At 34.5% G+C, this 27,168-nt stretch overlaps 5 protein-coding genes across 5 annotated transcripts in view; 3 read left to right on the top strand and 2 right to left on the bottom strand.

Moving 5' to 3' along the window:
* The window catches only part of LOC120776531, a 13,897-nt gene extending 1,307 nt beyond the window's left edge, over positions 1-12,590 (top strand). Inside the window, exons 3-5 of the mRNA XM_040107264.1 lie at positions 9,558-9,691; positions 11,659-11,729; positions 12,437-12,590. Coding sequence (XP_039963198.1) covers positions 9,558-9,691; positions 11,659-11,729; positions 12,437-12,529 — 298 coding nt within the window. The 3' untranslated portion in view covers positions 12,530-12,590. The remainder of the gene's footprint in view (positions 1-9,557; positions 9,692-11,658; positions 11,730-12,436) is intronic.
* Positions 1,789-4,210, bottom strand: LOC120776528 (rac GTPase-activating protein 1-like). Its single transcript, XM_040107261.1, has 4 exons — positions 3,976-4,210; positions 2,946-3,903; positions 2,068-2,879; positions 1,789-2,005 (listed from the first exon to the last, which is right to left on the bottom strand). Exons 1-4 carry the CDS (start codon positions 4,061-4,063, stop codon positions 1,935-1,937), a joined length of 1,929 nt encoding a protein of 642 aa, XP_039963195.1. The 5' UTR covers positions 4,064-4,210; the 3' UTR covers positions 1,789-1,934.
* On the top strand, positions 4,561-6,069 carry LOC120776529 (enoyl-[acyl-carrier-protein] reductase, mitochondrial-like). Its single transcript, XM_040107262.1, has 2 exons — positions 4,561-4,876; positions 4,943-6,069. Exons 1-2 carry the CDS (start codon positions 4,639-4,641, stop codon positions 5,800-5,802), a joined length of 1,098 nt encoding a protein of 365 aa, XP_039963196.1. The 5' UTR covers positions 4,561-4,638; the 3' UTR covers positions 5,803-6,069.
* On the bottom strand, positions 6,089-6,918 carry LOC120776530 (proteasome subunit beta type-6-like). The gene has a single exon (XM_040107263.1). The coding sequence runs from the start codon at positions 6,827-6,829 to the stop codon at positions 6,170-6,172; it is 660 nt and encodes a 219-aa protein (XP_039963197.1). The 5' UTR covers positions 6,830-6,918; the 3' UTR covers positions 6,089-6,169.
* Positions 12,591-17,628: 5,038 nt separating the features above from the next.
* Positions 17,629-24,561, top strand: LOC120777757 (dynein regulatory complex protein 11). Its single transcript, XM_040109256.1, has 9 exons — positions 17,629-18,361; positions 18,446-18,776; positions 18,840-19,129; positions 20,117-20,273; positions 21,182-21,448; positions 22,743-22,900; positions 23,397-23,983; positions 24,082-24,206; positions 24,273-24,561. The coding sequence occupies exons 1-8, from the start codon at positions 17,629-17,631 to the stop codon at positions 24,184-24,186; spliced, it is 2,628 nt and encodes an 875-aa protein (XP_039965190.1). The 3' UTR covers positions 24,187-24,206; positions 24,273-24,561.
* The last annotated feature ends 2,607 nt before the right edge of the window (positions 24,562-27,168 follow it).

Here is a 27,168-nt window from a genome sequence, read left to right as displayed (position 1 = left end):
GATGATAATGTAATCATTATTCATATTTGTGAATATGCCATATAAATTTTCCACTTATATACAACCGGCATTTTTGCATAAATTACTTACATACATATGTATGTATGTATGTATGTATTTAACCATACATTAATTTAAACAAATGCAGTTTCCTATTTCATTACTTATATTATAAACGCCTTTCGACTAAACAAAAAAAAAACAATGAAAACAATAACAAATAAGCATTTGAACTATAACACGTCAATGTCATTATTACATAACGATGTCGTCAAATTAACCAAAAACAAACGAGTGACAGCTAGTTTTTGTCACATCTCATTTTTTAATTAAACACCTTGCACTTGAACTCAACAAATGTGCATACATACTTTTCTCAAATAATTATAATCAAAACACTTGATTTCTGCACAAAAGAAGTAAAAAACAACAGTGGCAATAATGTGCAAAGTCCAACCTTTTCTTTCACATATATACATTGCTATACATGGAATATATGTACATACATATAAGGAAGTTCATAAGGGCACAAAGATAGCCGGAGACACAAGAGATTGCCGCTTTGGAATCTTCTATATAAATTTCAACTTCTTATGTACATACATATGTATATTGCACTTACCAGAGGCGAAGAAACGCGGTGCCAACTGTGGCTGCTTCGCGGCCACTTGTAGTACATGTTGGGCACGTCCAGCCAAAAGTTTTGCAATATTCGCCATATTTGCACAAATTATTTTAAATTACTGAATGCCACACACCTGCAAAGTAAACACAATACTTAGCTAGTTTCTTATTAGAATTTTCGTTATCAGCGCCACGCCACTTACGCGCTACAAGGTCTGGAAACAGAATAAAATATTAATGGATTGTGCCATGTTGGGAACCAGAAAAATTAACAGGCATAATCAATTCTGACAGCACTGATCTTGTTTTGCTATGAAGCTCAACGCGTGCAAACGAGATAACACATGTTCTATTTATATGCCGGTTATTATTGTGGAGACGAGCATACCCTGTAGGAAAAACTGGAGTTAGTGAGGAAAACTTTCTTGTACAACGCCACTAATAATCGCTGATAAGAATTCATGCAATACTGCTCACACGCTTGTTCTTTTTATGCAACTGGTACAAACATAAATGTCTAATTAAGTTAAATTTCGTGGTTTTATAACAAAAAAATATTTGCAATATGTCTTTTGGTAGAAATAGTAATTTTTTTCTTACTATTCATGTGTTCCATTTGCCCTGGTGTACCACAGGGTTGCAGTTAGCAAGAAACATTTTAAATAATTATAGACAGCTACTTTTTTTTTAACTGTTCACGACTTTTTCGTTTAAAAATCAAATTAAAACACTCACCAACTTTAATTCAGAAATATTCAACATTAATTTTATTAAAAATATGTTGTTTTTTTTTTTTTGTTTATAAATGAAATACCTTATTCTAGGCGTTATTGTAAAAATGTGCAAGTATAAAATATCTTCGTATATTAAATATTAAGTATTCACATAGTAAATACATACATATGTTACGGGCCCACAACCAATTATTTTCTCCTTCCATATGTAAATAAATATATTTGTGTGCGCAAAAGTAAATATACTTGAGATTTGCAAGGATAATTCAAAATTATAACAACAGAAAAAACGTTAATTCAAAGTAGCGCATATATGTATGTACTTAAAGTTCAAATGAGGTACATTGAAAATGTTAACCAAAATTAAATTAATTGCTAAATAAATGTAAATATGCGCCAAAAAGTGTATGTTTTTTCTTTTTTTTTTTGCGGCGACTAACAAAAATATTAAAATTGCTACTTTGCAAAAAAATATGTATTAATATAGAAAAATGAAGTACAAGTTTCTTTGTGACGGCGCGTTTAAGACGGACGTTTGACGGCTGGTTGGAAATTACTCGAGAAGTTCCTTATTTATTATTTTTTATACGGATATGGCGGTGTGGCATGGAATTTTCGCTTTTTAAGTGTGCCTTTGAGTGGAGTTGCTATATGGAAGATCGCTATAAGTTAGTAAAACAGTGAGTTATTTAAAATACAAATAACTCACCATACAAGGAATAGAGAGATTCTTTAGTATTGTGGCTCGGTGTGCGTGTTATTGTATTGGTTGAGCCATTTGTTTGATTGTTCTCCTTATCTATATCCAATATCACATATTGTGACCAGTAATCGCCAGGGATTTTCAACAAATTCTGCATGGTGGTGAACTGCATGTATACTTCAGTGAAGATGGCGTGTCGGTCTGGATCAGCGGATGAATACCCAACAATAGTTGGTCCAAATACACGCGCAATATTATCAATCGGCATAAGAACTTCGCGGCATTCAGCAACACGTTGGAAATGCAGAATTAAGAATGCTAAAGTATCGCGATTTGCTGCTGGTAAAGCATCAATTGCCTTAAAGAGATCTTTTTGTATCTCAACCTCTGTGGGCTGTTGCACCGCATTACAGAAATCTTTCCATAAATTGGTAGGTATGAGTGGTTCACGTAAGGAACGCAAAAAATCTTTTACACAGCCACATAATACATGTACATCAATATTGCCCAGATGTGGTGTGTTTTTACCGCGTAAAAAGCGCTCCTTCAGTGCCTTGACCTCACGCTCCGAACCCGATACACGATAAATACCAACCTCATTGAGACCGCGTGATTCAATTTCATTAACGCAATGTACAATAAGTGCTGGTACCATCGGTGACACGTTCGGTGCATAATCACTGATGTAACTCATCATACCTTTAATTGTAGGCGTACCCGATTGTGGTACGCAGCTTACTGCCAACGCAATACGACAATCTGCGTGACAACGTACTGGACAGTCCCTACAGCGGACACCTACCGTACCAAAGCGAATTCTATAATTGTAAAAAATATATTTATTTATAAGTGTTATTGAATCTAGTGTTTGAATAAATGCTTACTTTTTTTGACAATGTGTGCAAGTATCCGTTCGTATGAAAGTGCGCGAAGCGAAATTATGTGGTCGCATCAACTGTGTGCGTAGGCTGGAGACTTGTGGTGAACATAAATTAATAGCCGGCCCACATTTAATTGCTGTCATCGGTGTAATTGGTGGTGCAGTTGCCTGTTTATAAGGTGAACCGGTAGGTGTGGTGCATGCCGCTTCTTCAGTGCTCGCCTCTTTATCTAAAGCCACGGTAGCAACAATTGGCACAGCAGGCATAGACTCAATGGTAGATTCCGCCCGTATAGCACCATTACCATCTTGTGGAATGGTCACCTTAGTAGTTGCACATATGCGTTCGGCACCAGGTGCTACATCCACCATGTGTTGCTGTTGTGTACCAACACCACTACGTCGTGTAGTGGAGCGCCTTGTACTGGCTACTGGTGTTGTTTGCATACCAGCTCCACTAACACGTGAACGTTTTCCGCCCACGCATGGTATTGAATTTTTAGGCAAAGAGGGACGATGCTTTTGCCAGCCGGTAGATGGACGCACATCCAGAAAATCATCTTCCGATTGTGTTATAGATAAATCGGAGAGAAATGAACCTGTCGAATTGATATCATTGCCATATTTTTCCTCCATTACACGGTTCATTGACTTTCGTTTGCGCGGCAAAGTATTTAGAAAGGCTAATTTATCGCGTGTCTCATTGTTTAAATTGGCATCCTTCTGTACTAAGTCAGCTACAGCAATTATTTTCTTTTCCATTTGATCGCGCTCATGTTCAGCTTCACGACGTAACTTACTTTCTACTTCAAGGAGACGACGCGCATGATAAAGCTTCGTTTCCAAATCTGCCATTGATTCTAGTGAAGCATCTAGTTCTTTCTGTATACGCTGTGCTTCTTTTGCGGTATCTAAGCATTCCTGTCGAAATTGTTCTTGTAAACGCAAAACTCTTAGGAATTCTAACGTAAAATAGATAAATAATGTAATTTTTGTTTATTCTGGTGTCTTAAGCTTGGCTTAAAGATTCTTACCTTCCTCTGCGGTGCCATCAGTCAATACCTGAATACAACGACGAATATCGTCGAATGTTGCCAATGTGGACAACGCGGCAGCCGACATATTTAAGCTCTATTTCTAAAAAACAATACTTTAAGTACACCACTATCACCTTCAATTTTAATATAATAACACGTTTGTGACTTTTTATATATATTTAATATTAAAAAAACTGAAAACAACGCACCTTCTCCAAATTTTCGAACGATTGTTTGACACAGTTGACCGTTGAATTGAAACAACAAAAACGCAGCTGCTGTCAAATATAATGGCGTGAGTTACACTTCAGTGGAGATGTTACCAGATGTGTACTAAACAAAAATATTAGCTTTACCAAATAGTTTTGCAATTTTTTTGTTTGAAATCACAACTAAAAATTTTGTTTTCTCAAAATTCTTTGGCATTTAGCTACTTTAATGCCAAGGCAATTAAAATTTAAAGTAAAAAAAAAGGGCAGATAGAACAGAAAATATATCGAAAATGAAAAAAATTTTATTAATTAAAATGCTTATAACTTTTTGAGTCTGTCAACTGTAAACACATACAACTCTGCGGAGACAAACAGCTGATACTGTGATAACAAGCTGGAAAAGATAATTTAGGATTATAATCCAAATATTTTGTGATAACTAATCAGCATGTTCATTAAAAATTTAATTCAACCGACACGCTACGCGTTTGCAAATTTACCGAAAACTTTCCAATTTACACGTAAAATGAGTGTTCTAGTAAAGTCACTGAAGTATTCCAAACATGGCGAACCGGTTGATGTAATGGAAATTGTAGAAGGCCAACTACAGGACCCAAAAGATAATGAAGTATTGGTTAAAGTACTGGCCGCACCTATTAATCCGGCTGATATAAATACCATACAAGGTAATTGCTGCATCATTAGACAATATTTTATATTTTTAATCTATTTTAGTCCACATTTTCTTTTAGGTAAATATCCAGTTAAGCCAAAGTTTCCTGCTGTTGGTGGTAATGAATGCGTTGCAGAAATTATTGCCATTGGTAAGAATGTGTCAAAACTAACAACTGGTCAACATGTTATACCTTTTGCTTCGGGATTGGGTACTTGGACCACACATGCTATATTTGCCGAAGAACAACTAATGCCGGTTTCATCGAAAATTGGACTTGCTGAAGCTGCCACCCTTACTGTTAATCCTTGTACAGCTTATCGTATGTTAAAAGATTTTGTAGCCCTACAACCAGGTGATTGTGTTATACAGAACGGTGCGAATAGTGCTGTAGGTCAAGCTGTTCATCAATTGTGTAGGGCATGGAATATAAAATCCGTTGGCATTGTACGCGACCGTCCAGATATAGCGTCTTTAAAAGAATATTTAAAATCACAAGGTGCTACAGAAGTATTAACAGAGGAAGAAATTCGTTCTAGCACGCTCTTTAAAGAAAATCATTTGCCACGGCCACTTTTAGCTTTGAATTGTGTTGGTGGTAAGAGTGCAACTGAGGTGTCGCGTCATTTGGCCGACAAGGGTGTAATGGTTACTTACGGCGGTATGTCGCGAGAACCAGTAATTGCGGGTACAGCTGCGCTGATTTTCAAGGATGTATCATTTCGTGGCTTCTGGATGACACGCTGGAGTAAAGAAAACGCTGACTCACCCGAACGTATACAAATGTTTACAGAATTGTGTGAATTGATCGAACAAGGCAAATTCGTGGCACCAGTTCATGAGATGGTGCCGTTGCAAAAATTTAAGGATGCCATGGCTGCTGTTCTGGATTTCAAAGGTTTCGCTGGAAAGAAATTTATATTAGATATGCAAAACTAATCGATCGTTATATATTTTTTAAATACTTTTGTTATACAAGGTTTTCGTAAGCTTGCTTATTTTTGTTAAAAATCCAACTTTGTAAAAGAAAATGGCATTTAAATGTACATGTCTATGTCTCGATGCTTACTCTAAATACTATTTGTATAAAAAACTACGTTTGTAAACAGAAATGTCTGCTTATCAAGCTTATTGAAATACCTTTTTATTTTTATTTGTTACCGAAGATAACACTTATTTAGAAAATAAATTCAAAATCAAAATATATTTTTTTTCTTTTAAGAAATTTTATTTGAAATTATCCATATTAATTTTAAAAACTCATATACATTTCTTATTATTCATAAGTCATATTTATGTAAGGTATTTAGTTGCCTATTTCAACTGGATTTCCGGACTCTGTATTAAAGAACACTCTCCTTTCGATGCCGTCTTCTGTGATAATACCAATTCGTACCACACCACCGGAACTACCATCATGGTAGATAGCATGTTTCACAGCTTTAACCACAAATGCAACGCAATCTTCCTTATTCATCTGCGGGCGATAAGCTTCACGAACGTAACCATAAATATAGCTCGAACCTGAACCACCGATGGTTACCGACTCGCGCTTTAACATGCCACCTAATGGTATAGAATACACTTGACCGCCGTTACGTTTATCCCAGCCAGCCACGATAATGCCCGCCAGCAAACTATCACGATAGTTGTAACAATAATTTCGGAATTCTGATGCCGCCTCTGCTACCAATGGATCTTGGCCAGTCTGGTTTTCATGGTAGTTTAACGAATAAGCCACAATATCAGCGATGGCTTGCGTGTCTGCTGCGGAACCACTGCGGCAACAATATATTTTATCGGTAATCCGAGTCAACTTGTCTGTGACACGATTGGCCACAAAGAGACCAGTGCTGGTACGTGAATCTGCTCCGATCACTACACCGCCATCGAATTCAACTGCCATAATAGTGGTGCCTGTGCTGACGGCATTGTCGTGGATACCATAATCCTGTGAGAAATCCATGCTTTATTTTAATAGATTTTACCAAAACGTTAGACACAAACAAAAATGCGATTTTCCTCCGGTGACTGTGTGTATTTCAAAATGACAGCGGCTGCCAAATAGTAAAGTCATGTTCGTGACATTTATGTCGTTGCCATATTTTATTTTTACTCTTAAATATATAAACAAATAAATATATAATGAAATGCCAAATATGTAAAAATAGGTGATTAAAACGGTATTCGACCAATTAGCCTTTGGCGACAACGAAAGTGTTAGTCGTGGCCTTGCGTGACAATTTTTTTTTCAGGTTGTTGATCACACCTTGTTTATCTCAGAGAACGATGACCATCACCTTTCCAGCTCTTTGAATAGTGTTAGCTATCTTCTGAACTGTTTCACCAGGGTAAATGCCACAGCTGACGGCTCTGTCGTTAAGGCCTACGATGACAATATCATCTGCGTACCTCTGGAAGGTATATCCTATAGTGATCCTGAAGAATTTCTTCGGAGCTTCGTAACTGAAGGAATCATCGGAGGTTTTATAAATTTTCCAGCGTAGAAAAAGAAGGTTGTCTTGCGGTGATCGAAGAAAAAACAAAGTACCTGGTGGCCATACACAAAGATTCCTCGCGTCATGAGAAATACGTCTCTTTTGACAGGTATATTTTTGAAAAAGTTAAAGACTTTGTGGACTTTATCTCGGAAAAGAACATTCCAGCAATGCTACGTATACTTTGGGATCGGTAGGCAATTGAGAAACAGGTCTCTCTCTCGGCGAATAAAAATTACGCTCTATATGTATTTCATTATTCCCCAGCGGGATATGGTAGACATTGGTAAGCGAGCAAGGTAAACGATGTAGCATGATTGTATCGCTTACTCCGACCGATGAAAATTAACACGGCGATGTCCTACGAAAAGTAACAGATCACCCCTTTCGCTTACCATAGGGACGAAGAATTCTTCGATGCCAAAGTAAACGAAGAGTTCTTCGATGCCACAGTTAACGATGAATTCTTCGATGCCATAGTTAACGAAGAATTCTTCGATGCCATAGTTAACAAAGAATTCCATCATGCCACAGTTAAATTCGATACAATCGTTATAAAGGTTTTATTTTTTGCGAAATGCACTTAAAAATTGTTATAACAAAATGTGTTTAACTGAACTGAATTATTACAAATTGAAATAGTTTAAAAACGTTAAATACATATTATATATGTATAGTATATATAAAATGATCAAAGGTTGAAAACAGCAGGTTTTAAAAAACGTTAAATATATATACAGGCGGGTAACTAGCGGAAAGAACCGGGATGCTGCGAAAGCGGAGATGTTGGTCGAACGACGTCGTAACGAAGAAAGCTGCGCGAGATCCTTTCTCGTTCCTTTTTGTTCGAATTGGTATGCTGCTTTTAATTTTGTGGCTGAGCCTCTTTTCGTTTTTTATCCAAGCAACGAGACTTGAAGAAACGGCCTTTGGCGAGTTTGATACTTTTTTGAATTTGGTGTATATACTCCGACTCGGTGAAACCTTCAACTTTCACACATTCTACAAAAAAAGTTGAAAGAGTATGTTTTTAAATGTCTTTTTGAGAACATTCTTTTATTTTTTATTCTAAGTTTAAACACAAAAAAATAAACAAAATTTTTAATTAAAATAGTAGCTCACCTGATCACGACCAACTTTTTGCTTGATGATTTGACGAAATAATGAAAAAATTTACTTATAAATTTTATTCCATCAATTTGTATTTGTCGTTTTTCATGTACTTACTTGATTTGTAAATATGAACACAGTATAATTTAGCCGTATAGCTTACTTTTATGCACTACCTGGTATCGAAGAATTCTACATAGGATTTTCTTCGAAGTATTCTTCAAGAAAAATGTAAGCGAAGTTCCGCATAGCTTACTTTTATGCATTATCTGGTATCGAAGAATTCTACATAGAATTTTCTTCGAAGTATTCTTCAAGAAAAATGTAAGCGAAGTTCCGCATAGCTTACTTTTATGCATTACCTGGTATCGAAAAATGTAAGCGAGGTTCCGCATAGCTTACTTTTATGCATTACCAGGTATCGAAGAATTCTACATCGAATTTTCTTCGAAGTATTCTTCAAAGAAAAATGTAAGCGGTGAACCATTATCCCGCTGGGGTCATTTCTATGAATAGAGTCATAACTCATAAAAAATCATAAAAGTCGATATTTATTTTCAGTTGTCTCTTATTTAGCAAATAAAGAAAATCACTATAGGAAATGGGACGAAAAAGGGTGCACTAAAACTTTTTCTTGAACATTAACGTTTTTCAATTCAAATTTTTACGCTATTTGTAAAAAATATAAAGAGAAAAAATCAAGAAAAATTTAATTACCCTTTCGCCAATATCTTTATACCACAAAATGTCTTTATGAAAAAAAAACTTCATCCGGGTACAACAGATGTGTGGTTGCTGTGGTAAAAAAATAAAGAGCATAACAAGTGGTGAAATGACGTCACATTCTTATCTTGGCTGTTTATTTATCTACGCTTCAAAATGCAATTTTTACACAACATGGACAATGAAATTGCAAACATTTCTGCATACCCAAATTAAAAAAAATGTGTTTTTTGAGTCATGTAAATGAGCGATGTGTTAAATATTTTTATAGCATGGTGCTAGGTCAGAGATATAAATAACTTTTATATTGTAACTTAAAATATAATAAAGTTATCAAATACACAAATATTCCTGTTTTCTTAGGAACATGATTGATGTGGGTGCTATGGATTTACATAATCTTGAAAATGAAGAGTACAATGATCGAATAAAGCTATATTCTCAACGCCTGCAGCAACAATGGAATAGTATTCAACACCCTGAAAAAGGAGCCTCAGGTACATATTTTATAAATACACACATTTTAATTTAGTATTATCAAATGTGAAAGCCCTATACAGGGTCCGACACTCGAAGTATAACCAACTTCAGACCCTTCGGGCAGCTGTCGCACTGGAATCAGCTGTTTATAAATTTGCTGAATAACAGTTCGGAGTATTGTTTACAAGTGTACAAAAGCGTTTTGCCAAAAGTGAACGCAAAAAAAGTGATCAGCGATGGAATTCAAACGTAATAGTGTGATTGCTTTATATTTAGCTGGAAAATCACAGCCAGCAATTTTTCGTGAGCTTAATGTGAATAAAGTTTTTGTTTATCGCAACATCACTCGTTACAATGATACTGGTATCATCGCAAAACGCAATGGAGGTGGTCATCAAAAGACTGCAACGTCACGTGAGATGGTTCGGAAAGTGAAGAAGCGACTTGAGCGAAATCCACGTCGAAGTGCCAATCAAATGGCTAAAGAACTGAAAATATCCGACCGCAGCATCCGACGCATATTGGAAAATGAGCTCAAGGTCAAGCCTTACAAGTTCCAAAAGGCCCATGATCTCACGCCGAAGCAGCAACAAGTAAGACTTGAGAAAGCGAAGTAGTTGCTTCGCTTGGCCGAAAGTGTCAAATTCCGAACATTGTGTTTTCTGACGAAAAAATTTTTCCAATTGAGCAATTCGTAAACTCTCAAAACGATAGGGTTTACTTGACCGACCGTTCATACGAGAATCTAAATCATCGGCACCCGCCACAAATAATGGTTTGGACCGCTGTCACCGCAGATGGGCGCTCTCCAATTGTTTTCATCGGGCCTGGCGTCAAAGTAAATGCGACATATTATCGGGAAAGTGTTCTGGAGGCTGCTTTGAAGCCATGGGCAAACAAACATTTCGGTCGCAAACCATGGACGTTTCAACAAGACTCAGCACCGTCTCACAAAGCGCGACTGAACCAAGAATGGCTGAAAAACAACGTTCCGAACTTCATTACGATCACACAATGGCTCTCGAATTCACCAATGGATTATTCTCTCTGGGCCATTTTGGAGAACAAGGTCCGAAGTAAAAAATACACCAGTCCCGAGATGCTGAAGAAAGCCATTGTCCGTGAGTGGGCCAAAATACCGGCAAGTCACATTCGGGCAGCTTGCGATTCGTTTTTTGACCGTCTCAAGGCCATAGTTAAGGCAAAAGGAGGTCATATCGAGCAAAAGTGAATTGATCCTGAATTTATGATTATTTTCACACATTTTGTACTTTAAAGTAAATCAAAATAATTTTCCAAACCGAATTTCGGGTTTTTTTAATTGGTTACACTTCGAGTGCCGGACCCTGTAGAACGGACAGTGTTTTATTAAACTTCCAATTAAGGAGGAGATTAGGGACACTTCGTGCAAAAATAGGCATGCTTGTGTAAATTTTTTGTGAACACAATTTAAATCTCTTTAATAAAAAACACTGCTATGTTGTAGGTATGATTTTTACGAAGAAATATTACATATGGAATTGGCAGCAATTATTCGAACGTATCTTGGAAAAACGAGTGTTAAAATTTTTAAAAGACTCGGTTTAGTAGTTTTAAAGTTAAAAAGGGCACTGACTTTGAAAACGATAGTTGTGTGGTAAAAGTTTTGAAAACTGATGTAAATTCTTTATAAGACACTCGACTTGAAATTTAAGCACAGCATCCATGAGATATAATTATGTTAATAATAAAATTAAATTAGCTAAGCTCCATATGTCTACACTTGTAAATAGATTGCACACATACGAAATATGTCTTTGCATTTTGAAAAATTCTCTCAGCAATCGCTCATTTCATAATATTTAGACCAAATCATCATTCGAAAACAACCAAGTTGTTTTTATTTTTACAATTATTTTATTTAAGTTTAATTATTCATTTGTGCAACCAATATAACAATTAAAAGTTTTTATCCATATATGTATATTTCCTTTTAATTTTATAGGGTTCCTAAGAGATATACCAAATGCAAACGATCAATTATGTGTGATGAATTCAACAGACGATTTGTTGCAGGTAATTTTGCATTTAAATTTAATATTATAAAAATTTAGAAGTACATTATTGCGCATGAAATAGAAGGTAATAGGTTAATTAAATCGTAAATATAATTGTATATGTTTTAGAATTTGGTTATGGCTTAATTTATTCTGGGAAAAAACTTCCCAATAACTCGTACAAATCTGATTTTCCCTTGGCTCAAATTAAATTTTAGACCCGGACAAAGACACTCCCATTCGCACTTTAAAATTTTCGGCGTCATGTTCATAAACCCAAGTCTTGGCACCAATAATGATCCGTTTGATAAATCCTCAGCTACGTTATCAAACATGTATTTTGCGTCCTCTAATCGACGTTGCTTTTGCAAAAGATTCATGTCATTTGGTATGAATCAACTAACTCTTTCTTCATAAGAAAAAAAAAATACTTTCATAACATATAGTCTACCACAGTATCCAAGCGTGCCCAAAATTGCCTTATGAATAACGAGAGTATAATCGGTTATACCCAAACATGACCCGTCCTTGTTTTATATAAAGTTTTAAGAAATATGTCCATAATTTCGCTTGAAGGCGTTTTTCTTTATCATAAGCTTTTTGTGTTTTTGTTTGCCGTTCTGAAAATTTTGAGTCTATACTAAATCAAATTTATTCAAAATTTATACAAAAAATAATATTTTTTATAAAAAAAAAATTAACTGAACTATTTGGTTTTTATTTCAGATGTCAAATTTTCTACGTGAAGGTCACGCTGCATTGTTAAATTTGCGAGTCGATCACAACGAAGCGATAGTTGTGCCATTTAGAATACCATAGTGATGTTTTTCTACTAATCTTCCGTTATAAAGAGAAATAATAATAATTATCAAAAATTAAATTCAGATATTTTATATTTAAAATAAATAAGAAAATTAAACACGGTACCTGATTACGGGAACACGGTTTCTTGGTGTTGTTGTTGTTGTTGTTGCGGCAGAATTCTAAAGAGTTGACAGAGCTTGGCGCGATCAAAATCTGGATCCGTTCCGGTTACGTAGACCCGACCGCCGTGGAAAGGGAATAATCCTTCACTCTAGGTACTTGACGAGTAGCTCAGGTTGCAGGTGTTGAAATTGGTAATCGGTGTTGCGTGTTTATCATTTATCTTCAAGTGCCTTAAGAAAGCACGATTACATAGTCAGACGTTAACGTATGTAATAAACATGGGAGTATAGATTGCTGAACGTTATCCAGTCAAATATCGTTTCATTCATGCGTTAATTGCCAAAGGTATCTTTTAAAGTATCTATAAGTACTTATGGCTGTATTGACTAAAATACCTGAAACTTTGGTGTACGTGGGATCACTCTATTAGTTAATTATAAGTTATAATCATGTGTACGCGAATAAGCAAAAATCGCCAAAAATTATTAGAAAATTAAGAAGCCTGCAAGTAAAGGTTGACAAACTTAGTTTAGAAAGAAATATTTATAATAAAGCTGTGTGACAATCGGTAACTCTTCATTGTGTTGAATTGGAGTGATAAAATTTACTGTGAGAATGAATGGAGTCGTTACGTAAAATGACGTCCTACGGAGAGTTCTGGCTAATTCACATAAGCAGAACTTTTGCTTCGCTTTGCTTCACAAATTTTCTTTGGCAGAGAAGTTCGATGTATGCTTCTGTATGAGTACGTTTACATTGAAGCGAAACGCAGCCATGCAGATACTCTGCAAGCAGATCTGCGGCTAAAATACATATGCAGTATTTTTGACAAGCAGATGATTACACAGTACAACAGCTAATCTGGGGGGTGAGAAATTCCAAGTCAGGGTGATGGCACTAGGTCAGTATAGTAAAACCCTCAAAGGGTTTGGCGTTCGTATGTGTGAGTTTTTTTTATGACCTTTTAAATTTTTCCTTATCTTGATGTTTTTTCGCTTAGTTGTAACAGGAAGAAGGCGTGGTTGTGAACCGATTTCACCCATATTTCGTACACGTCATCAGGGTGTTAAGAAAATATTATATACCGAATTTCATTGAAATTGGTATAGTAGTTCCTGAGATATTGTTTTTGGTCCATAAGTGGCGACGCCACGCCCATTTTCAATTTTTAAAAAAGCTTGGTTGCAGCTTCCTTCTTCCATTTCTTCCGTAAAATTTAGTGTTTCTGACGTTTTTTGTTAGTCGGTTAACGCACTTTTAGTGATTTTCAACATAACCTTTGTATGGGAGGTGGGGGTGGTTATTATCCGGTTTCTTCCATTTTTGAACTGTATATGGAAATGCCTGAAGGAAACGACTCTATAGAGTTTGGTTGACATAGCTAAAGTAGTTTCCGAGATATGTGGGGCCACGCCCACTTTTCCCAAAAAAATTACGTCCAAATAAACGGACGGACGGACAGACAGACATCCGGATTTCAACATCTTACAACCAAGCGAAAAAACATCAAGATAAGGAAAAAATTTAAAGTTAAGAGGAAAATAAGAGTGCAGAAATTGCTTAAAGGTTTAGCAACCCGAAGAGATACATTGCTTTTCTGGGCTTGTGCTTAATAAATGAAAAGAGAACTCGGGTATGAACGATATATGTACATATGTATGTATGTGTGTATGTTACATACAAACAGAGCCGAAAAGATCAATGCATGGATTTTTTTCTAAATACTTGCTCATATTAAACAAGTATTAGACTCAGTTCCAGGATACTACGCGAATGGAAATAGATCAGTTTAATCTACTGCTTAATTTAATTAAATACGTATAGTAAAATAATTCAATATGTTGACGCATGTGTGTATGTATGTATGTATTACCAACAGAATGCAGGCTACCAATAACATTGCTAGTTTATTTTGTTTGTTTATTATACATAAGTATATTTTACATATAAGATTAGTAATTAATAAATTTGGATATTTGGCGCATGGAGTTTGTTGCCAAATGTTGGCTTAGGTTTTCAGAGTATCGACTATTAGCAATTTATATTAAAAATACAAGTATGTGCAACCATTTGTGATGAACCTTCCAGTATATACTACATATTTGGAATAATCAAATTAATAAGAGACATTTTACCTCTACATACAATCAATATTTCAGTATTTTATTGGCAGATTGTGACAGCACCTACAAGTTCACCGCAGTTGACAAAGTGTCTTACGGAAGCCAAAGCGGGGGTACAGTTTTAAAAGCCAATGGTTTCGGAAAGAGCAATTGAACTGGAAGAATGAAACTCCTAGAAGATGAAAATCTTCCATGCAGTTCGATAAAATTCCGATTTTATTATGTGGGAGATGCTGCTTTTCCTTTGACCAAACATTTGGTGAGGCCATATCCAATTGTTTGAAAGTGATTCACGAAAATGGCAATCAAACAGTAAAAGCAGCAATAGTTTTGTGATATTTCATAAATCTACCTTCTATTATACCACTAACTTTGTTGACTAAGTAAAGTAATAGAACGGCAGTAGAGACAACTTGCTGAACCTGCCCTTACCTTAAAGTCTGGTATTGTCCAGCACTAACACATAACATGGAGACCGCTTAAAAATCTTGAAAATTTTGCACGAATAATAAACTCATAGTTTTCGTGTAAATTATGTTTGATTATTTTTGACCCCTTCGTCGTCCCGATCTCAGATAGCCCGTCAATTTCCTTTCCTTTCCTTTCTCTCATTCTTGTTTTTAAAAATTATTACCCTGATCTACAGGAATGTAACGATAATGTTACATACTTAATTTGGTTGAAATTGGACCAGTAGGTAGGAAGATATGTGATTTCATCTAATATAGCTTGGGAGATACATATATATATACATGAAAATTAATAGGGGTGAGGCCGCGCCCACTTTATATACATATATATGACTCTTTATATATCTCGATTAGTTTTAAGTGTTACAGACAACCGTTCTCTGTAGAGTATACCTGACATGTTGCAAGAGTATAAGATCATCTTCGAAACCAAAAGCATTTTGATATCCCGCCACTCATTTTATCGAGGTAATTTACGCATTGACCCCTGTGTTCGGTTTATATCCAATAAAGTAAACATTTTCGGTAACAAACCTAAGTATATCCAAGATTAAACGTTCACTTGATTTTGATTGATATTTTACCAATATTTTAGGTTTAAAGTGCTCTTACTCTTGTTTTCCTTAGCCGAGAGGTGCTGCGACCTTCATGACGTTGAAGAAATCCTACGGACTATCGAACTCTGACTAATACGTACTATTTTTAAGACGATGGTTTTTGTATTTGGCTACAATTTGGACTGGTAGCCGTGGTATTCCACCACTTTAGTATGTAGGCTTGACACTGTACAGAATTTGCTGGGGAATTAATGTCAAGGCTGCCTTGGTTCCGTTAAAACCGTAGCGGTACTGTCATCAATTAGTTGGTGTAGTAAGTGCGTTTCTGAATACTCTGCATCATAAGGGCGTGCGTCAACCCTCGCCTCATCGTTGAGACAACCTTGGCCATGAATGTCGACTACCTTTCCGGGAGGTGGATACCGACTCTTACTGGGGACATTTATGTCATGGACACTAATATTGACCAACAAAACACGCGAGAGAAAGTGGTTCGGCCTCTTCGAAAAGAGATGTAGAGTAGTAGTAGACGAAACCGTCTTCCGGTAGTAGCTGTGCAAATGTTAGATAAGGGCAACGGCAGCGAAAAAGCTGACATCTGATCGTCAATACAATTGAAAGTAGGAGTTATGGGCGTTTCTCACACACGTTTGTGGAAAAATTCTTTTAACTCGTGTAGTAAAAAACAAAATATTTCCTTCGTGCAGCACATCAGTTCTGACTCCAACAGTTTCGTCGTTTTTTAAATTAGTTATTTTCCGTGGAGCAATTCCTCAAAAATAACTCGTTCGAAACTGAATCTGAAGTATATCAAATATCAAAAAAAAAAAGTTAGCTTCCATAGAGCGATAGCGACTTTCCTACAGATTAATAATCTTTTTGAAATTTTTGTTTTAGATCAAAATTGCGGCCGCAATCGTGGACAAAAGTACAAACCCTTTTTTTACGTGTAATTTCAACAATTTATCTAACTATTGTACACCCAATAAATAAACATAAAAAAATCATATTGTATTCGTCATGACTCATGAATGTACTTATTTATAAAAAACTGGACCGATTAGTTAATTTCAACATTAAAAAAAATATCGCGAAAATCAGAGGTTTTTCGGAGGGTCACACTGAGACGATCCCTTGAAGAACAAGAAAAAACGTTAACTTCGGTTGCACCGAAGCTAAATACCCTTCACAGGAGCATTTCTGTTAGTAACTATGTGTTCAGTTCGTATGGAAGCTATATGCTATAGTTAACCAATCTGATCAATTTCTTCGGAGATTACATTGTTGATTTAGAAAATAATCTATACCAAATTTCGTGAATATATCTTGTCAAATGTGAAAGTTTTCCATACAAGCATTTGATTCCGATCGTTCAGTTTGTATGGCAGCTATATGTTATAGTGGTCCGATATCGGCCATTCCGACAGATGAGCAGCTTCTTGAAGAGAAAATGACCTTTGCAAAATTTCAACACGATATCTTAAAAACTGAGGGACTAGTTCGTATATATACAGACAGACAGACGGACAGACAGACGGACATGGCTAAATCGACTCAGCTCGACATACTGATCATTTATATCTATATATACTTTATAGGGTCTCCGACAAACTTAATATACCCTTTTCAGGGTATAAAAATCGTATAGTGTAATAGTGAATTGGTTACACCCGCCTTGCAAGGGTTATGCTTGAAATGAGCCATGATGATTCAATAATAATTCAATTATGTTATGAATACATCATTTTCAAACTAAATTTTTGTATTGTCAAAAATACAATAAAAAAATTAATAAAAATAAAATTCGCGTCAAAATTGTTTGTGGATAAAAAACTGCAAATATGTCTTTTGATTTTAATTACAAATTTTGGGTTGGCACAAAAAAGGATATTGAAGACATTATAAAAAGGCAAAATATATTAAAAAGAAAAGAGCCAATATCCAATCCGTTGATTACGTATAGAATATTTTCGGAACTATATGTATTATACGTCGAATTGGTCAATAAACTGAGCTATGTTTATAACTATACGTTTCAAGTTCAGAAGCGTAAAGTGGTTAGACCATTGGTCGAAGCTGCCGTTCGACGTTTAATGGAACTGAAAACAGAGCTAAAGAATTTAGAATTAAGTGAATATGTTTACACCGACAAAGCCTTAATTGCACGAAAGCTCAATCCTTATGATTTGGTTATATGGCGTTCTCCGCAATTTTTATATCGTCGTCCACCTGAACTACAAAACATACTGTATGAGAATAGAATTTTTATGAATGAAGAAGAGAAAACTGATGCCGATAAGAAGGACAAATTAATTTTGAGTGAGGCAGTTAAGCTGATACAAGCTCATGAAAGGGCTAGAAGCGCTCGTGTTTATAAGTCCGCCATCAAATACGATAAGAGAAATCTCAAAGTGTTTCAACGGAGAAAAGTTCATTACACATTTACTTATAAACCCGATCAACCAATGAGCATACCAGTGAAAAGAACAATGTTCAATGCGGACTTTGTAAAACCAAATGAACACTGCAAGTATTTAGTAGGAGCAGATAAAATTGAGCGAAAATCGAAGGACGGTAAGTAAGTAGGAATAGTAGTAATACTTTTTATTAATTACTTTTTATTATATACTTGTAAATGTATATGTTATAAAATTGTAGAGATCGATGAAGATGAACTTAATAGAATTCGTAACGAAGCAGCATTAAAGATTCAGTTAGCATGGAGGGCTCATAAAAGTCAAAAAATACTTAAGAAAAGGCATATTTTTAAACAAACATTGTACGGTATGAGAACTAAGAGAAGGTTAATTAATCCAAACCAGTATATGGATTCTGTTATGGAAACATACAGAAATGAAAAGTTGAAGATAAAACTGGATGAAGATTTCATTCGATTGATGACTGATGAGCGAACCAGATTGTTGCAAGAAAGGTCGCCATGGATAATGGAGGACATATCCGATCATATACGTGCATGGTTCAAGGAATTGTAAGATTAGCATTACAATATTATATCATTAGAAAGTCATATTCTAAAAATATCTAATTGCAGTTACGATAAAGTGGGAGATTTTCATCCATATCCGGATGCGCTAAAATCTGGAACTGTTTTAGTTTTGATCGATGAAACATTTTCTCCAGAGGAGTTTAAAGAAAAGTTGAACGAAATGAATTTATCCAAAGAAGAAAAGAAAAAAAGAGCAGAGAAAGCCAAACAACAAAGAAAGAAAGAAAAGGACAAAATAAGAAAAGAAAAAATCAAAGAGGCTAAGCGAAGGAAAAAGATGAAGGAACATGGCATTTATGACATAGCGTATGATATGAAGACTAATAAAAATATATGTAAGTTATTTTAATAGTTAACTAATTCATACCTAAATTCTGTTTCATTAACTTATGAACTATGGGGTAATAACAACCCTAAGCTTCTAGTAACAGGTTATTTTAATTTTATTCATCTAACGGTGCTCTTGTGCGTACCTTTTCAACCAGCCCCACAGCTAAAACTAATCGAAATAGATGTGAAGTTATAAATTCAGAATATTTAGTCAAATTGTAGTCCACAAAACACTGTTGTTCGACAAAGTTTTGTAGTTCAGCCACAAAATATAATTAACGTAAAAACCTCAAATTGAACAGGAGTGGTTTAATAATGTCACATAAGATTGCTAAAAAACAGCATAAGAGAAAACATTAGCTACTTTATGATATAACATTTGTCTGGACAAAATCAGATAACTACCACGCACATCTTTCATAAAACGGTTATACTGGAATCTAACCTACAGAATATGATAAAAACTGTATGTTTGTCTTATACCGCAAAATCGATTAAGGGGTTACATGGGTTTCCTCAGGTAAAAAACAGCATTTTTGCAACAATTTTTTTCTCATATAAGAAATGAAATATTTTAATAGAAATTATTATTGTTACAAACATACACTATTAACAAAGAAATTCTGAAATTTTTGGAAAAAAATATTTTAAATTCGGCCATTGCGACGCCAATTCCGGTGACATCTAAAGTAAAAAAATACGTCTTTTGGCTAAAACTTTAACTTATAACTTGGACGAAGCTAAAAAAACCACTGAAATTTGGATTTTTGGCAACCATTTTTATAAAAAAATAAATTTCGCAGAAAATTTCGCGACATTTTTGTAATCGTAGAAAAAATCTTTCGTACAAATCTTTAAGAATTTTGTTCAAATACCATTGAACATGCTTACTTATCAGCAAAGCCGAAATACTGTTAAAAATAAATATCTATTTTCATACATACTTACATATAACCATTTCAAAAAGGAGACTATATGTTATTCTCTTGCAGTGAATATTGAGCAAACTATAAAGCAGTACTCTATTGACTGGAGGATGATTGATGAATATCTCAATAAAAATCATGAAGCAATAAAGGATTGGGTGACGGAAGGAGAACTTGCAATTATACACAGAGAGCTAAGAGCATTGGTGGATGAATATATGCGGTAAGCAAATTATTTCTATTATTATTTTTCCTTATATTTTTAGCATATATTTCCGTCAGTAACTAAGACATCTAATTAAGTGAACGTATTATATGGACATACTATAGTTTGATACCGAAATTTTATTAATTCGATTCGGTCAATAAATTACCACAATCTCCATATGTTAATATTTTTAATTAATCCATTTGATTTGAAAACATATTCCAAAACATTTTAATTAAATGCCAAGGGTAAGTAAATCAATCCATTGGTGAATGTATCGCCTATGCAGCACGCAAAAATATTCTGAAAAATGTTAGCATAAATAACAAAAGATAAATAAAAATAAAAAAAAAAATATTTCTCGTGAAATTCAAGAAGAATTTTCTGTCTATTTTCCAAAATTTTTTTAACAAATTCGGAATCAAAGAAAGTGCATCTAGTGAAAGGCATTAGTATTGACCCACTGTGTTTAATTACTGAAAATTTAAATAAGGGATAACATGTCGACCTACTGTAAGACCCCATAAATCAGTGGGCTGAGCATCCGCTTGTTATACCAAAATTTTAACAGGATAGCAATTCAAAACGGACGAAAAAGTGCACGAAGATGATTTAACTCTTTTAACATCTCACACATCAAATGTTTTTAAATTGTAGACAATTAATATAAACGAGATAAAAAACCGGCTGTATGTAGACTGGTATCACTTGTGACTCTGTAAAAAGTACATATTAATGGATTTATTCCGCTATTTCTAAGCTATTATGAAGTCGTAAAATTATGTTACGAGAGTGGTCATTTATGGATAACTAATGACTTGTGGTGTAGGGAAGTATAAGTTAGTTAGGTATTAATATTAAACTGTAATCTTTTTGACCATGATATTTATTTTAAGTAATAATTACGATTTTCTTAAATTTAGATTGGAATATGAAATACTTCGGAAAGCTCTTTGCATGGACCTAAATAAGAAATATAAACCTCAAAGACACAAAAAAGCTAAATCTAAAAAAAAGAAGAAGAAAAAGAAAAAGGTTAAAGACATGACTGCTGATCGTACACTTGAGTCATTGTATGAGGAGTTGAAAGCAGAAGGCATAATAGAAAAATGCGAGAAGAAGACATTCGGGTCGTTTATTTCTGACTTCAACTTTGTTGCAGATGACACTCGAGACGAAGATCATTTGACGTAAGTTTCTACTTTTTATCAAATGTAATTAAATTAGTGGATTGAGTTGTTAAAAAGTATTTGAGTATTTAGGAATAGCACATTAACGGTTTTTGGTAACCATCTTGTATTGATTTAATCTTTTTTGTACAACGGAAATAATACTCTCTCTTAAACTAAACAGTTCATTAACATTTGTCCTATAGTTCTCCTAAAAAGTTTATGACGAGTTGTGTTCAAAAATATCGGTAATTTTCGTTTTTTGAAAAAAAAAAAAATATTGATTCGTCTACGCTAATGTTGCCAGTGCTTCTTCCAATCGTCGAAACCCTTCTCTAACTCGAGTTTTGGGACAGCATTTAGCTCAGTTTCAGCGATTTTCATCTATTTTCTAAAACGACGGCCATTTAAGGTTCTCCTTATTTTTGGAAATAGGAAAAAGTTACACGGAGCCAAATCTGGTGAATACGGTGGTTGATCGATGGTGTTTATTGTGTTTTTGACTTTAAATTCGGTCACAATCGTACTCAATTTTAAAAAATACCCAAAATATCCACCGAAATCATTCGAACGGACTCCCAAGAGATGTCGAGCTGTCATCTCTCTAAAACTTGTCTATCGATTTTGAAGCACCACATCCTTCACTTTTTTTAATATTTTCATCAGTTGAAGAGGTCGAAGAACGATCTCTCGACCGTCTTTAAATGCTTTGTACCACTTTTGTGCTTACGATAAAACACAAGAAAACCTGACGTAATTTTTTTTTATTATTGTTTAGTGACCCTTGTAAATTCAAAATTTGATATACTTAAGTTTGCATGTGACGTAAAAAGTTAAAATTTTGTTGAGTAGTATAATAACGGGTTTTCAATACGTGTCTACAAAAGTAGACCGATAGGGATAGCAAACGACGCCATATCTTTTCTGGTTCTTTTGACATTTCTCTTCAGTAAAGTTTGCGTTTCATCGTGGAAAGATATACCATCCAACAATGAGTCGAAATTATTAAAATTTACTACCGAAATTCGGAGTCAGTGGCTTCAACTTTAAGGGCTATTAAATGTTACACTTCATCAACTAACAACTTTATAATTCGCTCATTTGTTAAAAATTTTAATATAAAATTGTTAAAATACAAAATTTAACATTTTATGTTGATTTGCGTAGAAGACAGATCTACAAAAAACATTGTGTTGAAAAATTTACTATGATTTGGTTTAATGACCATACATATGTATACATACATATGTACCTTATTATTTTGTATATAAAGCTGTTTATTTAACGATCTCTTATTTGTTGTTAATATTTCCAGCACGTTGGGACCGGCTAAAGGCGATATTAAAATGGTTGTTCAAGAATGCATGCTTGGATTGGGAGAATTTACTGTAGATAAACCGAAATCTCTTTGTATAGCGGGACCCTTGAATAATGGAAAGAAGTTGCTTTCTCAAATTATTGCATTTGAAATAGGTAACGTAGGTCGCAGGAGTAGTATTTAATTTCATAAACTGAAATTATATTCGTATACCTACATATAAGTGTACATATAAGTAATAATGGAAGATATTCAATAATTCGATAAGATTTTCGTCATTCGAAATTAAAATTTACTGACTTCAGTAAAGCCTTCCAGAACATTAAAATTTTTAGTATGTCACTACTCCATCTAATTGATCCACACGCTAGATTTTTATACTCTTGCAACATGTAGCCACAAAGTATAACAGTTTTGTTCAGCTAACGGTTGCTTGTACCACCTAAAACTAATCGATATATTATACATACATAGATAAATGTAGAATTAAACTTAGGACTGCCAAAAGCTCTGTTATAAGTTCAGACCTAACAATCGCTTCAAACAAGCTTATTCCTTGCTTATGCCTACATATATAGTACATTTTTGTGAATTATATCTCAAAATACCATATGTATATACGTATGTATGTTCATTTTTCAATTGCCACAGATGCTGTGTTTATGAATCTCAGCCCAGAGAAAACACAAGCTTACAGTAATGAAGACTTGAACTATTTAATGCACGTGGTTATGAAAGTTGCAAAAGCGTTCCAACCAGCGATAATATTTATACAAGACGTTCACAGAGTGTTTTGGAAAAGGATTCCTAAAGAGCAGGAGTATTTGAATCCTCGGTTGCTTCAAAAAGTTATCAGCACGAAGATTTTAAAAGCAATCAAAAAAGAAGATAAAATAATGCTTTTGGGCACAACGGACGCTCCATGGTCAGCAAAACCAAAAATGAGGCGTGTGTTTCAAAAGTCGTTATTGATTCCCAGATGTGATTATGGTACCAGCTTCCTGCTTTGGCTAGAAGTTCTGGCTAATTATGCTGGTGATGATTCCGTCGATGATTACGTTTACTCTGCATTAGCTAAGGTGTTTAAAAATTATAACTCCGGTGATGTCACGGATAATATTGCAGACACTTTAGATGTGCGCCGCCGTATGAAATTGAAGTCGAAACCCTTAAGTCCTTTCGAGTTCTTAACAAACTTCATTGGCGTAAATCCACCAATATTTCCACCAGAAGAGAAGGTAATTAGTATATTGTCGTAGTAGGTCTCATTGAGTTTGAATAGATGCTTGTATCGTCCATATTATTTTCAAATTAATGGTAAATTATTTTGTTTTAGCTAATGGAAAAGTTTCAGAAATGGTACCAAAAAGCCAACAAACTCAGTATAGCAAGACGAAAGTTTTTCAAGAAAAAGGAAGAGAAAAATAAGAAGAAAAAATAATCTTATTATATTTATGTCAGGTAAAATTGAATAATTTTGTATTCAAATACAAACATTTGCTGAATGATTTTCTTATTTAAATTTAGAGCATTTTGGATTTCCAGAATTATGTTTTTATTTTTCACAATAGGAATGATGCGTTGGATTTTGTTCTTAATTTCACCTGCATTTGTCGCCCACTTTCTTAGAAATTTCGAGAAAATTTTAATATATCTTTAAACCCGAAAATCAATACTCAAAGCAAAACGGGTCACTAGTTATCCAAAAGTACTGCAAAAGATAATTGATTTTGTTATGATTAAAAGAAACTTGATTTATTTGATCTAAACTTATTAATTATATGAAGAAACTTTGGAAAAGGCAGTTTTATGATATGGGCGATGTTCTCAGTAGATGGAAAGGCTAAGGTAAAATTGTAATCTCTGTTGAATATATAAAATAAAACTGATGATTTTAAATATAAAGAATAATAAAAAGTGTGTTTTAATAATCTATTTTCAATTCCCGGTAACAAATTTCTTCAAACAGTAAGAGTGATTAAATGAATAAGACCTGTTTTGCCCCTGCGAATTAAGCCATTTCGCAGAAATTTGAAGTTTTTTCAGTGCCGTTATTTTGTGGTTGAAATTTTAGTAGTCTCATTTAGATACAAATGTAACTATAAGTTAAACCGAGATGACAAAATAACTAGAAACGCTCGAGCTTCCCAGCGACATCGCTTCTCTCTTTGTGCTCTTGAAAAGTTCAAAGAAGATCCGATTTTTTCGAGTCAAATTTTGTTCAGCGATGAGGTCCATTTCTGGCTCAATGGGTATATAAACAAGCAAAATTGAAGCATTTGAGATGAAGAGCAAGCTGAAGATTTTCAAGAGCTGCCATTTCATCCAGAAAAAACAACGGTTGGGTGTGGTTTGTGGGCCGGTGGAATCATCGGTCCATATTTCTTCAAAAATGAAGCCGGTGAAAACGTAACCGTTAATGACAACCATCATAGCGCCATGATAACCGACTATTAGATACCTGGAATTGAAGTTCATGATCTCGGCGATATTTGGATTCAACTGTACGGCGCTACTTCCGTGAGTAGATAATTTCAGGTTTTGTGCCGGCCTATTAACCGTTAGACTTTTTCCTGTGGAGATATGTAAAGTCTAAAGTGTATGCGGAATCCCGCTTCGATTCAAGTCTTGGTGCAAAACATCACGCGTGTCATTCGCCAGTTACTAGTCGAAATGCTCGAAGGGGTCATGCAAAATTGAACTCAACGGATAGTTAACATTTGAAAGAGATAATCTCAAAAAATAAATGCCAAAGAATGTTCTTTCGAATGATAATAAACATTTTCCATTAAATTTGAAGTTTCTGTATTTTTTGTTTAAAAAGTACAGATATAATCATACCTTTACTATGCTTCCTACAGAGAAATAGCGCACTTTCAAAATAAATTATACAATTAAATTTTTGGTTTTGACATATCAAATAAGTGCATCGAAATAATTTACTTACTTATGACGGTAAGCTGATGCCGTTATCATGCCTAATTTATTTATTGTTACTCCTTTCCATCGCATTCTAACGAAATTTGATTGTATATTGTATTGAAGATATACTAAATAAAATTAAAATGTTCCAAAAATGGGTCAAAACTCACACTATTAGGCTCTGCACAATAAGGCTTAATTCCAACTCAGATTGTCAAAATTAAGGATTGTTCGCGAAAACTGGTATATAGTACATATGTATCACTTATGGCGTTCATTTTGTTAAAAGTGATCCTAATTTCTGAAAATTAAAATCACAAAAAAGTTGATAGAGCCATCATCGGAAAAGCAGAGCCAAACCTTTTAAATCGTCCGGAGAGATTATGACTGAAATAAATGAGGTATTTGGGTTTAGCATATCCAGTAGGCATCTTAATGATGCGCAAACCATTGCTGTCCAAAGGAAACATAACAGTATTACTGAACGTTTAGAAAATGACGTTAAATTTTGAAAAAAAGTACTTCAGAGCGATGAAACAAAGGTGAATCGTATTGGATTCGATGGTTAAAAGGTGAATCGTATTGTCCATCACCCCAGATATCAGGAATATAACTCCACATACACCACAAAAACCGTTAAGCACGATAGTAGCGTGGAAGTTTGCATTCGAATCGATGCTAAGAAAAAAATCAAGATTGCTGAAAAACTTTGGACTGGGATCGAAGAGGCATGGTACGCAATTCCACTCAGTAGGTGCCATAAGGGGTTACATGGGTTTCACAGTTTCAAAAAATCGAAAATTTTTTTTGTCTTATTAAATTCTATAACAAATCTAAGAATATTGTCCTAAATTTTCAAGTTGATTCGACTAATAGTTTCGGAGATACAGTCTTGAGAACTTGAGCGCTCGAGGCTAGCTAGGCTAAGTGCGCCATCTTTAAACGCGTTTTTCTCAAAACTATGTTTTCAAAGTCGGTTGTCAAGATTTCTTGCGAACTACTCAACCGATCTTGGTGAAATTTTACACAGGTCTTCGAGATATCATTTACAAGGTCTTGAACGAAGGATTTTTTTAAATACAACTATTAAAAGAAAAAAGTCGAGAAATTTTCATCGAAATTTGCATTTTTTTTATAAAAACGTCTGCCAAAAATCCAATTTTAATTTTTTTTCCTTCGTCCAATACCTAGTTTATTGTCTTTACTAAAACACGTATTTTTTATTTTTATTTCAGATGATCCTGAAAGAAGCTCTGCTGACAACGCGGATGCACCTTTTTTTCCGAGGGACTGCCGGAAATGGCGTCGTAATGACTGCCATTTTGATATTTTTTTTTTTTGAAAATTTTACAAAATGTTTATTAAATATGAGTCTTTTAAATAAAAAAAAGTTTCATTAAAATATTTCATTTTTTATAAGTATGTAAAAACAATTATTTAAGAAAGACCGTTTTTTGCCCGAGGAAACCCATGTAACCCCATAAGTTAGTGGAGAGTTTGC

This window comes from Bactrocera tryoni, chromosome 5 (genome assembly GCF_016617805.1).
Source record: "Bactrocera tryoni isolate S06 chromosome 5, CSIRO_BtryS06_freeze2, whole genome shotgun sequence".
NCBI lineage: Eukaryota > Metazoa > Arthropoda > Insecta > Diptera > Tephritidae > Bactrocera > Bactrocera tryoni.
The sequence above is the reverse complement of the archived record's forward strand: the minus strand, read 5'-3'. Positions and strand labels throughout refer to the sequence as shown.

Excerpts from the sequence above, each read along its gene's own strand:
- LOC120777757 (XM_040109256.1), top strand. The coding sequence starts at position 17,629 with ATGTCTTTTGATTTTAATTACAAATTTTGGGTTGGCACAAAAAAGGAT. Across the intron at positions 18,777-18,839 it reads CGTGCATGGTTCAAGGAATT|TTACGATAAAGTGGGAGATT; the intron begins GTAAGATTAGCA and ends ATCTAATTGCAG. Across the intron at positions 20,274-21,181 it reads TTGGTGGATGAATATATGCG|ATTGGAATATGAAATACTTC; the intron begins GTAAGCAAATTA and ends TCTTAAATTTAG.
- LOC120776530 (XM_040107263.1), bottom strand. The coding sequence starts at position 6,829 with ATGGATTTCTCACAGGATTATGGTATCCACGACAATGCCGTCAGCACA.
- LOC120776528 (XM_040107261.1), bottom strand. The coding sequence starts at position 4,063 with ATGTCGGCTGCCGCGTTGTCCACATTGGCAACATTCGACGATATTCGT. Across the intron at positions 3,904-3,975 it reads TGATGGCACCGCAGAGGAAG|AATTCCTAAGAGTTTTGCGT; the intron begins GTAAGAATCTTT and ends ATTTTACGTTAG. Across the intron at positions 2,006-2,067 it reads ATCTCTCTATTCCTTGTATG|CAACTCCACTCAAAGGCACA; the intron begins GTGAGTTATTTG and ends TCTTCCATATAG.
- LOC120776529 (XM_040107262.1), top strand. The coding sequence starts at position 4,639 with ATGTTCATTAAAAATTTAATTCAACCGACACGCTACGCGTTTGCAAAT. Across the intron at positions 4,877-4,942 it reads TGATATAAATACCATACAAG|GTAAATATCCAGTTAAGCCA; the intron begins GTAATTGCTGCA and ends ATTTTCTTTTAG.